We start from the raw sequence: 13701 nt of genomic DNA on the forward strand, positions 1-13701 counted from the left end.
CTATTTACAGTGTGTTTTATATTTGAATACAAATACAATTATAAGCATTAATAATAATGATCTAAAGTGTGTTTCACCTCAGAAATCAGATCATCAGAACAACTTCAATGCGGCATACGGACTGATATCGATCATATTCAGTAGCTTTAATAAAAAATGAAGCAGTATGGGATGCCGCAGAGATGACGCAGCCCCCCGAAAACCTTCTCCAGACATTTACATCTTTGATGTCGCTGAAATAAAACAAAAATCCAGCCTGTCATTTCCACGACAACATACCACCCAGCAGCCACACTGTAAATATAAACACTGCAAAACCCCCGGTGGGAATAGTGTGAAGACTTCAAACATCAGTATTGAAATTAAAGATTTATGGATCAGGATCTTCAGGCTCAGTTTCCAGTCTGCCCAGAAAAAAAAACATTGATATTTTCCTTTTTTTTGCAAACCATAGGGAAACATTTGTGCATTATGTACACACAGATAACAGAAAAAAACATGTTGGCATGTGTCATATCAACAGGGGAAGATGGATTCTCTACACAGAAGTGAACGTTTGATTGATGCCGGGGGGGTCACACATGCTGGGAATTATTCACAATATTATATATATATTTGACCATAGGGAGCCGGTTAGAGAAATGGTCTATTATGGATCTTTGCATTCTCACATACAGCCTCCAGAACATGTGTGGACTTTTAACTCTGCAGAGCATGTTGACACTGTGAGGAAAATTTAATTTAATGGATCTTCCAGCTTCTTAAACATTAACCAGGAAACTGTGAAATGTGGTTTGCAGAAACAAACAGCAACATCTGGGATTCTGGGAGAATGTGTGACTGTGTTTTAACTTTTCCATCAGGTTATAAAGAGTGAAGCACTTTAATCCTCCTGCTCATTTTTTTTCAGAACATTTCACACTGAGTGTTTGCTGCTGTAACAAGGATTTCTGCAACAGGTGGAACAAATACGGAGATGTTTCCAGGGCTACGACAAAACAATTTTCATTTAACTTAATTATTTCCTCAAATAGCTGGACTGTAAAAGAGAAGGAAAAAATGTAAGAAGCTAAAATCCCAGAAACACTTAAAACGATTCATCCAAATTATTGAATTACCACAGTCAAAGACTCATGTGAAACTCGTCTTCTTGTGTTTAACTTTGTGCCAGATCTAATAATAAGGTGTTAGCTCGTTAAATATTTACAGCTTTTCTCTTAAAATTTAAAGAAGATCTGAGGGCGGCTATAAAAACTGACAGATCACTTGACATATGACATGTTTTATCTAACCTGCTGAAAAAAAAACAAAAAACTGAAGAAGTTATTTGGATGTTAAAAAAAGCACATTTTAATTCCATAATCCCACCTTCATTTAGAGAATTAATCTAAAGAAAGAAAACAAGAAGATATTTGTAGATATTATAAAACTATATATATATAAAAAAAAAGATATTTTTCGTTTTAAATGTCATGCAACAAAATAAACCAGGGACAAATGTTAATAATAGCAGGATTTTTGTTTTTAATGGGTGTGAATGAGCAGACAGAATAAAGAAAAAGCCTGTTGTTCGTGTTCATGCTTTTTTTTCTGCTTTCAGACCAAAAAAAAGAGAAGAAAACCAAATTAAAAAAATAAACTAAAAACAAACATACAATCACTGAAATATGTTTCTTTTTTTCAGACAGTTGGAGCATGCAGCAGCAAATACGAACACACCGACGGCGGGTCAATGAAGCACCACAGCTTTCAAAATAAAAGCTTTTTAAATCAAAATAACAGTTTCAACCACTGAAAGAAAACAAAACATATCTAATTTTCTTTTTTTCCCTCTTTTTCTTTTTAAAAAAGTGCATTAGAGACAGTAGAGTGTTGCGTTCTAGGTCAAATACCTGCAGTGTTTTTTTTAACTGTGCAGAAAGTCTGACAAATGATTTGAAGATTTTCTTTGATTGTTCATATCCACATTTTTAAGAAATAATAAAGAAGAATTAAGAGAAAAAAACACTGGGTGATTTTTTTTCCCCAAATACATGTTTGCATTTTAATGAACATTTCGCCTGTTGTGTTTTTAGTGTCTGTATGTGTGGGTTTATTATTAATATATTCTATTTTAATTAACTTAATTTGCTCCGGTGGCGGAAAAGAAAGAGCAGAGGCCAAAGAGAGGGGGAATAAAAATAGAGTCATTAATCTGCGACATTTCTTTGAGTTTGAGGAGAAAAGGCTGCGAAACACAAAAGATTCCGGATCATTTGTCACCAGTGAGGGAATGTGAGGAGGTAAAAAACAAACGCGCTTCACTTTGTTACAAATGATCGTTATTTGTGACTTTTGTGCCGAGCAGAAGTTCAACCTGCTGCAACTTCACGCGCCCATGATTCATCACTTTCTCTTCAGAAAAACTAACAAACACTAAAATAATAATAAAACAATGATTACGCACACCTTCGAAACGCTGCTTTTTAGGTGAAGGAGTTTGTCGTTTTTGTCCCTTTAAAGTCTTTTTTCTTAAATGTATTTTAATATAAAACGAACGGGGGTTTAGACTGCGGTCAGTGAACCGCCACCACGGACTGCAGCGAGGCCGAGGAAGGCAGCGCCTCTCCCGGGGCGGCCGGGCTGGCTGTCTGCGGGGATGTGGGGCTCAGAGACTGGGGCGAGTTCGCGAGAAAAGCCGGGATGTGTGTGGGCATCCCGTGCAGCCCCGGCAATGAGGTGGGCGTGGGTTTGATGGGCACCGGGATGGCGGGCAGAGTCTGTCCACCGTGGCAGATGGATTTGAGCGGCATGCCATAGGGCGAGTAGTCGCCGGTCGCCATAGAGATGGGAGCTGTGGTGTCCATCACCCCGTGGCCGTACATGTGAGGCCAGGCCGAGGTCAGCTGGTTGTGCAGTGGGTAGCCGGTGGTGGAAAAGGCCGCCAGGCCGCCCGGCATCTTGTACTCTCGAGCGATGATGTTCTCGATTGCGAACGGGTGTTTGAAGCTGGACGGCTGAGACACGGAGCTCAGGTTGTATCCGGGCGGCATCTGTGGCAGGTGCGCGGCGGCGTGCAGAGCGCTCAGCCGCAGCTTGGCCTGTTGCTGCAGGTAGTGCGCCGCGTCCTGCGGCTTGCTGGGCGCCAGCGAGTCCGTGGCCTGCATGCTGCCCACCTTGAAGCGCTTCCTGCGCCGCAGAAAACTCCCATTCTCGAACATGTCCCCGCAGGACGGGTGCAGAGCCCAGAAGCTGCCCTTGCCGGGCTGGTCCGGTCTGCGGGGGATCTTGATGAAGCAGTCGTTGAATGACAGGTTGTGGCGCAGGGAGTTCTGCCACCGCTGCGTGTTCTCCCGGTAGTACGGGAACCGGTCCATGATGAACTTGTAAATCTCGCTGAGCGGGAGCATCTTCTCCGGGCAGCTCTGGATGGCCATGGCCGTCAGTGAGATGTAGGAGTACGGGGGCTTCTGGTCGCTGTACGTGTTCCTCCCGGGGCGAGGCATGATTCAGCTGGGCCGGACTGGACCGAGCCGGGTACGGATCAGAATCAGCAGAGAAGTGTCACCTCACTTATTACAAACTTTGTCCAAACTCCTCAAACTACATTGGCACACGGGAGTGAACTCGCCTGGTGTTTTTTGGCACGCATGGTCTCGTCTATTACGCACAACAACAACAACTCCGCAGACAAGTTGGGAAAAAAGTTGGTGAAAAGCAGCTACTGGTTCCTCTTCTACTCTCCTCTCCTCTCCTCTCTTCTCTTCTCTCCTGTCTGCTTGCTCAGCAGTTCCTCGGCAGGTGCAGCGCGGCGTCCCGTCCTCCTTCCCCGCTGCTGAGCTGCGCTAAGCGGCTGCTGCTGCTGCTGCCACCTCCATGTCCCTCTGTCGATGTGTCCCGTGTGTGGGCTGGACGGCGGTGACAGGAGCAGAAAAGACCCCCGGAGAGGAGCTTCATTAATGGGCCACTTCTACGCCATCACATGACCACAGTCGGGAGGAGGAGGAGGAGGAGGAGGGAGGGAGGGAGGGAGAGACGGAGCAGGGCGGAGAGAGAAGGAAACAGGGGCGAGTGAGTGAGGTTTCATTTACACGTATTTACATGAAGCCAACACACACGTCGTTTTTATTTGAAGGCGAGGCGGCAAACAGAGGCGAGGAGAGCCGAGTGAGGAGGTAAGAGTGACGGGGAGGTTTGTGGAGCAAACTGCGCTGCGCTCTGCAGGGGTAAGTGTGTGTGTGTGTGTGTGTGTGTGTATGCGTGTGTATACCACTCATTAATTTGCGCCGACAAATGGAGCCGCAGAGAGTTTGAAAACTGCCGTTTGAGCAGCTTTTATTGGCGTTTTTTGTCTCTTTCTGTTTTATGTCGCTTTTTTTTCCAGAGTCAGTGAGAAGAAAATGCTCAGTCTCATCAAACTTATGACCATGACATAAGCATTACTAATAACAATACATAAATAAATACATTGCTTTAAAAACAACTACTACAAAAAATACCTACATATTGTTTTAATTTACAAATTTAATTTACGTTTAATTTAAGTTTTTTTTACCCCACATTTTTTTTAAATGTATTACTTTTTTTATCCAATAAATAAACGCCCCATTAAATGAATTAGTTATTCATAATAAATTATGTTTTAGTCAGACTTCGGTTAGTGTATTAAATGTAATGTATTTGATAATTATATTGATGTAAAATTAAAAATCCTTTTTTATTAGTTTGTCTTTTAAATGTTTTTATTCTTTTAAAAAAACAGAATTACTTTTAAGTTGTGCATACATATACTTTTTTCTGTTATAGGAAAATAAAAAACATTTGTTATTATTATTATTGTTACTATTTGTATAATAATAATAATAATAATAATAATAATAACCAGTATTATTATTGTTACAATCATATTTCAAGGATTTGGAATAATATAAGTGACGCATGAATCTGAACAAATTTATCAGACTGATTATGACAATTAATTATGTATGAGAGTCATTAGTTAATTGAGTGACTATAAGACACATCAGATTATTTAGTTAAAACCAAGACAGCAGGGTTTTTTTTTATGATGCCATCACGTGTTATTAAATTAACATGTTTATTTGTTTTTGTTTGTCATGTTTCACTTCTTTTATTTCTTTGGGCGACAAATCACTTCAGAGGCGAAACAAAAGCGAAGATTAAAAGTGGAGAAACTGAAGGCCTTAATGCTCCCAGAGGAGCGGGGGAGGAGGAGGAGGAGGCGGAGGAGGCGGAGAGGAGACACACCCGAGAGCCACTTTCACACGTCTGACCTTTGACCTGTGAGCTGATAATCCTATGGAGCTTGTTCAAGATGCAGAGACACGCTCAGAAAACAGAGGTCCCGAAATCCGCAGGTCAGTGATGGCACCAGGAGAAAAAACAATTAAATTAATTCACTCATTTACAATAGAAATGTATGGCAGTGTTCATTGATATAATTAATCTTTGTTACATGCATTTACTTTTTCTTGTTGACTAGTAATTTAATATTCCTGCATTTGAATTCTTTACCTATAAAATAATCTGCAGTTGAACTGCTTATTTCAGCAGAAAATATTTATTTTAAAAATGTAATAAACCTTCCAGTTAATTTATTAAGTACAGTTTGGAGGTTGATGCTCATAAATAACTTGTAAATATAAATTTAATTTCATGTTAACATTACGTGTATAAATAAACATGTATTTAGGAGGATCCCAGATTCATTTTGAGACATATTATGTCATAGCTACAATTTATTTTATATGTAAAATGTCATTGTTGGTATTATTATTATTCATTAATTCTGGTCAGTATATAAAAAAATCTGAATGTTAAAATAATTATGTTTGATTCTATTAATACTAATGGTAACAATAATAATTATATAATAATAATAATAACAATAATAATAATAATAATGGCATTGTTACAATTACATTATAAACAACTTGAAACATAAAACTCAAAGCTCAGATAATATTTATGGAAATTAATGATCAGAATGAATGTGTGTGTGTGTGTGTGTGTGTGTGTGTTTTTCAGATGCCTCAGCCGCTCATCATTATAATGCATCGTCCTCACACACAAGGTAAATCATCATGAGCCACAAACCTTCTCAGGAGCAGGTGAAAGCCTGAGTTTATACTATTTTTGTTCCTGAAACACAGTTTTATGCTGTTCATTATTTGTCTTTGTCCAAATAATGAATAAATACATTTGCATGGGAAAAAAAAGAAAGAAAATAATGTGGGCAGGTATGATCACTCATATTACTAGTTGTGTTTATATTTATTAATTTCCCAAATAAATCCTACATGATATAAATCATTTACAGATACAAATAGTTTTTATAAACAGCCAATCAAATCGCTGGAAAACCAGAGTCATCACCCTATGGATCTTTTGTTAAAATTCTTCTACTTGTTATATTCTTCTATTTATGTTATATCATTGTACCTCAGCATTATTTCTATCCTATTCCTATGTGGACTTCAGAGTAAATACCAAAACACTGCGGTACCTCTACATGACACATGCCCTCACCCCTCTGCTACTCTGTGCCTTGTCATAATCATCCTGCCTAACATCCAGACTTTCTCCTCTTGGTATTTTCTACAATACACCAACCTTTTACAGCTTTTACCTATAGCACAATGTTGCTGTTGTGTTTTTTTTTTTTTTAAACGTCTGAGAAGCAGAATTGTGTGGCACTGATCGGCTTAATCAGCATGGTGTGAACTCCTTTACGGCAGAAGAGGCAGGGGGTCAGCATGTATCTTTAACAGTTTTCAATTAGAGGAACATTTGCAGAAAACTAAAATCAGTGAGCTGATAAGATTTAAAACATGAACGGCTGAAATCGACCAAACACCGACACAGGGGGAGCCAAGAACAAGAAAGAAGAGAAAAGCGTGGTGTCGGTGCTGACTCAGCGTTCACACGCTCAGAACTGTTTTACATTTGTGTGAAAGTAATGTGAATAATAAAAAGGTTTACAGTGTCTTCTTCTGTTGTTGTTGTTGTTTGGTGCATTATCTCAGCGAGAACAGTGTCCAGATAATAAGCCAGGAAACCTGTGTGTGGTTAAACACTCCTCCACTGCCGCTGCAGTCGCCACTGAGCCTCTAATTTGTGACAGATTAATGAGCCCCCCCCAACACCAACACCACCCCCCCAACCCCCACCGCTGCCACTACTGCAGCTTAGCCAGACCCTTATTATGAAATAAATGGATGGGTGCCAGTGAATGTGTCATGGCCATTACCTATCAGCACGTTGCCTACAACCCCCCAGTCAGATCCACTGGCCTCTATTAGAGCTTCTGATTTATCGGGAGGATATTCACAACAATGTAAATCTCTCAGTTACTATGTTACTATGTGCTATTTTTAAAGAAACAGTCCCTGTACATGGGCCGAATATATCGCTTCCTCCTGCTTACAGTCGGTGTAACTCATCAAAACAGATAAATAAAGTATTTCAAGTCTTTTGTGTTAGATCTAATAACGAGACTCCAGATTCAAGCAAATGGAGGACTCCTCTGCTCAAACGTGCCTTTTCTAAATGCACCAGAGAACTATATTGGCCTTTGCGTTCCAGAGAGGACGCTGTTATTTTTTTGTTTGTGTTGAAGCTCCTCTGTCAAAATGCTCAGCCGGTGCAGGATGGCAGCCTCCGTTAAGCAAGGCTCTTGACTCATTTTAAGGCTTCAGTCTTACTCTTACTTACTCATGATCATCACTGTGTTCAAACAATTGTTGAGTGATTGTTCGAGGCTGAAAAATCGCACTTAAAATGTCCTCTGCAGAACCAAGTCTCCCGTATAGGATTGCGCTAGAATTGTGAGTGAATAAAGGCGCATGTAGATGAGAAACTAGTACTTTGGCTGAGTGGATATAGCTACTCCATGATGTGCTGGGCAGACACAGGAGCGCCTTCAGCCAAAGACTCGTTCTCCCAAAGTGCACTACAGAGCGACACAGGAAATCAAACCTTTATACTATTTAGTCTTTTTACACCTTTGTACTGTCAGGCTCAACCTGTGACATAAACAATTTCCCCTGGGGGTTAATAAGGCTAAGTATTTCTGATTCTGATAAAAAACACATCACAACCAAGGTTACACTTTAACCTCTAGAGAAACAGTATACGTTTGCACACTTGAGTAAACACAGGTTGAGTAAACACATATTTCTCTAGCCTTCATTCATTGTGTATAATGTCCATAACATTTTTCTGTGCATAATGCACATCTGTTTTACCTTCTTTAATCCCTTGCTTGTTTCGTGTTGTCTAATTTTGTTGTCTGCACACGTCTGTCTTAACTGTTTTTTTTTTTGCTGCTGGAACAAGTGAATTTCCCCTTTGAGGGATAAATAAAGTTTATCTTATCTTATCTTATCTTATCTTATCTTATCTTTATCTTATCTGTTTTTGCTGCTGGACTTGGTGAGTAATGACAGTTACTTACACCATAGTAACATACGAGTTCAAACAAGAAATCATTTTCTTCTACAAAATGTTATTGTCCTTGATGCCTCTTTAGTTTGACTGTTGAACTTAAAATAATAAACGCATTAGTCAAATTGTTAAATGTTAATAAACAACCAGACCTGATATATATACATAATAAATATGTATATATATATATATATATATATACACACATATATACATATATTGTATATATGTATACATACATAAAACTCAGAGAGGAGGAGACATCGAAGGGGAATTCAGCTCCTCAACCACCAACACTGAAGGAATCCTAAAGACACGTGAACACTCCAACTCCCATCATCCCATCCTGCTCCTCTAAGTCAACAAACATCTGATAATAGGATTAAATGTTGGATAATAAACTCAACTAATTAACTTTCAGCTGAGGACAAGCTCAGTCCATCCTCCTGCCTCCATTCAGTAAACACTCAGCGGAGAGGACAAAGGTCAAACATACACACACACACACCCACCCACCCACACGTGTGTGTGTGTGTGTGTCAGGGTCAGCGTGTTATTTACCTCCTGCTGTCCGAGGCCGACCATCTCCGCCATGATCCTCCCACCATCTCGACGATGTTTAAATGTTGCACGCTGCAGATGTTTCCCTGCTCCAACACACCTGATTCAAATAGTCAGCTCGTCAACAAGCTCTTGCAAAGGACTACTAACGAGCTATTTATTTAATTCAGGTGTGTTGGAGCAGGGAAACATCGAAAACGTGGACCAGGATTGAGAAACATGGTTGAGAGCCTTGAATGTCGGACAGCTGAGGTTGAACATTTTGGAGATGAAGTGTATTTGTACTTATTTTTCAATAATTACATGAGAACATAATTCAAACGATCTGACAGGGAACTATAGACTCCTGAGGCTCTGTTTCCTGCCTTGAGGAATTTCACATAGTGACAGGAAATGTTGACCAATCACAGAACAGTTCAGAGAGAGAAAGAGGGCGTTCCTTTGTCAATATAAAAACGAAAAAAGTTTAAGCAATAAAATATCAGTTATTGTGGGTGGAGCCTGTCTCGGCTGCATCTGTCCACATTCAATGGGAGGAGCTAACGAAAGAGCGTCCATTCCAAGATGTAAGAATTTAGTCAACAATCAGGTGTTTATTTTTCTTACGAAATGAAAAGCTTTTCTCTAAAACCACACGCAGTTCAAATATCTTATGACAAAGCTCTGGCTCAGCCTCCAGCAGTGTGTCTCTCTCTTTCAGGTCTGATCATGCTCCGGTGACTCTGTGTGCAGGAGGCCATTATTTCAATTAAACCGCTGATTAAGCAAATTGGGCGCTGATTAGTGATCGGGCGGGCGTTCTTCGGGAGAGCTGCTAATTAGCGGCGCAATTACCGTCTAAGGAGCAGTGAATGAAGCGTCAGAGCTTGTTAAGAGCCACTCTGACAGATGATCACTGCATCGGGCTGTGAACGCACCACCTGATCACAGAGCTGCAGCCACATAGGCTGTCATAAAACATCCTGAAATCAGCCCGGATAAACACCTGAAACCAGAGAAAGAACTCCACCAAGGCCAGTTTCCTGCGTTTCCAGACCTTTCAGGTTGATATCAGACTGTTTTATAGGTTGATGTCAGATTCATTATGTCGTGGTTTTGACTGCATTTCTCTGTTAGAATCTTTAAATCACGATTATGTTGCAGGAGGGGGGGAAGTGTATTGACACTGAGTATAAAACGAGTCTTAAAAACGGCTGGAAATAGATTTAGAAACACACAGAATCAGAGTTCAAAGGAAAGTTCAGTTCACGTCATCATAGAAACAGGTCAGATTAGGCTGCTGCTGGAGAGTTCGGCATCAACACAAGAAAATGATGCAGAGGTGAGGGCAGCGGATACAGTATATACACACAGAGGAACTAATGAGTTGCAGGTGAGGAACAACAGGTGAGGGGAATGAGCAGATTGCATGGAGGGCGGGATCTGAAATGACAGGAGAGTTAGTGACAGGTTAGTGGATTCTGTTACTGCAAGCTTTTTTGCAAGCTGTTGATGTTGGCTGATACTGTTTTTTCCCCACACAACTTTATTCATTGACGTTCAGATGTAGAGAGACCAAAACAACCAAAAACTGTCACTTATGAGTTACTTAAGGGATTTCTTTGGAAGTAATGCCAACTCACAAGTATGTTGGCGCGTCTGAGACTTGGTGGCTATTGGAAGCAGGGATGGCTGACTATTTGGTAAGAGTTGCTATATTGCTAAATTGCTCAGAAAGTTGAACATTTCGTAAGTTTCGCTGCATGCAACGTGACCAAAGGGAAGCAATTCTGGGTCAACTTCATCTTGGTCCTTTAAACAAGTTTTTGTCACTATGAAATGGCTAAATAATCACCATCTCTTTTGGGTTAACATGGAACTACTGAATTATTACGACATGGGAAGTTGTGTGCAACCCCCCCTGAAGGCAGCGCTTGCATTAAACTTAGAAATAAGATTCTGAATATGACAGGTGGGTTTTTAAATAGGCTAAACTGGCAAACACTTTAAACAGGAAGATATGGGGTCCAGTCGTTTCAATGGTAGTTGAGTACACTTAACAGTCAGTGCGTTTATATGCATGTTACAAGTCAGATTTTAGTCGGACTAAGACAGTAATTCAGTTTGCTTAATGTCATAGTCTGATTACTACTTAGTCGGACTGGAGTCGGACTTTTCTACTGGGGGGATCTATTGCACCTTTAAAACTGCCATCAACTCACAATAACATCACATTTAACATGGGAGCTAGTCACTTTCACCAGTGCTCTCTGCAATTCTAAATTATTTTATAATGACACAAACAAACTCACACACACACACAGCATTTTCCATAAGCAGTTAATGCCTAACCCTAACCTAACAATTCAAATCTTAGTCCTGTATTTAAGCACCTCAGAAATGAGATTCTGCCTCATCAGGACCAGGTCTCTATGCCAGAAAAGGTCCTAAAGAGGTGACAAATCCAAGTCAAGAGCACATGAAACATGATGAAACACCATCGTTCCAGTGCAAACATTTCACATGATACCAAACTAAATCACAAATCTCAACTTTGACCTTCACTAAACCCGTGTCACACCTGTGGACATGTCGCGCAACGAGGTCAAAAGTCAGAATCTGGAATCGTCAGCGTTTGCCGTTCCATCATATTAAACTGAATATGTATTGCAGGTTTGAAGCCGTCGGACCAATTCACGACTAAACCGCGACACTTAACTACCAATTACATCCTGTTTTTGTTTTAAGGGTCATCAGACTTAATGGCAGTGTGGAGCGCCGCCACAAGGCTCTCGCAGAAAAAAGCAGTTTGGCATCTGGGCTCTGCCGGCGTCAGGGCGGCAGCTCCCTGTAAGCTGCTGCCACCTCTGCCTCTCTCTCTGCGGCGTGATGCTATGAATATTTAATTAATAATTAGTCATGTAATTCCTCCTCAGGAGTTAGTGTCCCTCAAACTGGTTTGTGAATTTAATTATTAGCAGCCTTTTTGTTTCCCCGTCCCCCTCATTACTGTCAGGATTGATGTAACATAAACTTCATTAAAAATTTAACTAGGATTCTTTAATTACGAGGCCGCCCTCGCCGACGCCAGAATTAGCCAACTCAGTGATGTGCAAATGAGAGCATTATTTAAGAAACATGCTGGAAGTAGTTATGCTAATTCGCCGGGGTTCACAGTGGCAGACCTTTCCACTCGCAGTTGCATATTCATTAAATGCACTATGCAAATTTAATGTAGCAGCCTTAGTAACGCCTTGCTAATTTATTCAGATTTATTGAGTAAGACTTGTAAAATGTACCAATTTAATTAGTTCGTCTCCTCGGATGGCGGCGGTGATGGCTGAGCTTTTTAAAAAGACGCGTCGGGGAAAAAAAAAAGGGAACATCACACACTATCATGTTTTACAATTCACGGGGCTTTAAAGGGGGATGTTTGCTGCACTTATGGGACTGCTTGCAGAGAAATCACTTAAACTGCTCGTTGTGGTCTCAAGAGGAGGATGGATGAGGAAATGAGGCCGTCTCCTCCCAGCGAAGGCTGAGTCCACAGCTCTAATGGCTGAAATGAGGCCGGAGAGGACGTTTGCTCAGCGCTCAGGTCGACCCCAGAGGTGTTTGCTGATGTCCGGATCCCGGGGCGCTGCGCCGAAGCGCCGCCCGAGGAGACATCACGCGGAAATCTCTTTCTTTATTCTTTCATTTACACCTTCTCCTCAGATATTTACAGGAACAGGTCACAAGGTCAGGAAACACACACTTCAAGAGTGAGTTAAGGCAAGGAAAGGGAAGGAAAGGGAAGGGAAGGAAAGGGAAGATTAGTAACAGTATATCAACAATTAGAAACTGTGTATAAAGACTGTATTCTGTAACCAAGCAAACAACTACAAAGTAGAAAATCAGCTTCTTTTACTACGATAATTAGACAGACAGACAGATACTTTATTGCCCTCACTGGAAAATGTGTCTTGAGCCCAACACCAGAGTAGACATACAAGGTACACACACAACAGATGTAAGGATGACGAGTTTCACCTGTGGCTCTTAAACCTATCATTTACTTTATAAATAACACCAGGTGACCTCAGTGGACCACGTCTGTATTTGGGATTTCTCCCGAGTAAAGCGTTTCCTCCCCGGTCAAGTCAATTGCATTCTCTCCTGTCAGCGTTTGACCCCGAGGAGTGTCGACATGTGATGAGTGATTCTGCTCTCTGCACCTCGCCTTTACCTGCTCTGATCGCCTGACTATTTACTCTGAAAAACAGAAGCTCTGCAGGATCATATCTCACCATGTCGGAGTTTTCCTTTCCTGCTGCTGTTGGGCTCCTGTACTCGGTGGCATTTGGAGAAAACAGATTGGCGAATCAGTGAATTAAACCCACAGATAACCCACAGGAAATCCCCCCCTGACTGCAAAGCTCACAGGGAGCTCCTGAGTTGTCTGGAAGGAAAATGGAATAACAGGCTTGTTTTAGGTCAAGATTTGCTGTGTGGCGCTCAGTTCAGACATAAATGCTCAGTAATACCAGGCCGGATGATTGCTTCGCTCTCCAGACGATGTCAATTTTTGTCCCTGAGGCCACAGGCTCGGTTGGTATTAAAGCTGCGGTCTGTCAAGGGCCCTCGTCTGAGGCGGCATATTCGATGTCAGACGAGTTCTAAAGCCCAGCGTTATTATCAGCCGAGCCCAGAGGAAAGCAGCGTTACAGCACATGA

General features: G+C 41.2%; 1 protein-coding gene and 1 long non-coding RNA gene across 2 annotated transcripts; one reads left to right on the forward strand and one right to left on the reverse strand.

Moving 5' to 3' along the window:
* Positions 1-1500: 1500 nt before the first annotated feature.
* On the reverse strand, positions 1501-3934 carry LOC131459629 (forkhead box protein B1-like). The gene has a single exon (XM_058629637.1). The coding sequence runs from the start codon at positions 3483-3485 to the stop codon at positions 2556-2558; it is 930 nt and encodes a 309-aa protein (XP_058485620.1). The 5' UTR covers positions 3486-3934; the 3' UTR covers positions 1501-2555.
* Positions 3935-4108: 174 nt separating this feature from the next.
* On the forward strand, positions 4109-7128 carry LOC131459843 (uncharacterized). Its single transcript, XR_009240291.1, has 3 exons — positions 4109-4205; positions 5140-5357; positions 6028-7128. It is a non-coding gene; the product is annotated as an uncharacterized LOC131459843 (long non-coding RNA).
* Positions 7129-13701: the final 6573 nt, after the last annotated feature.

The sequence above is a fragment of the Solea solea genome, chromosome 5, assembly GCF_958295425.1.
Source record: "Solea solea chromosome 5, fSolSol10.1, whole genome shotgun sequence".
NCBI classification, from domain to species: Eukaryota; Metazoa; Chordata; class Actinopteri; order Pleuronectiformes; family Soleidae; genus Solea; species Solea solea.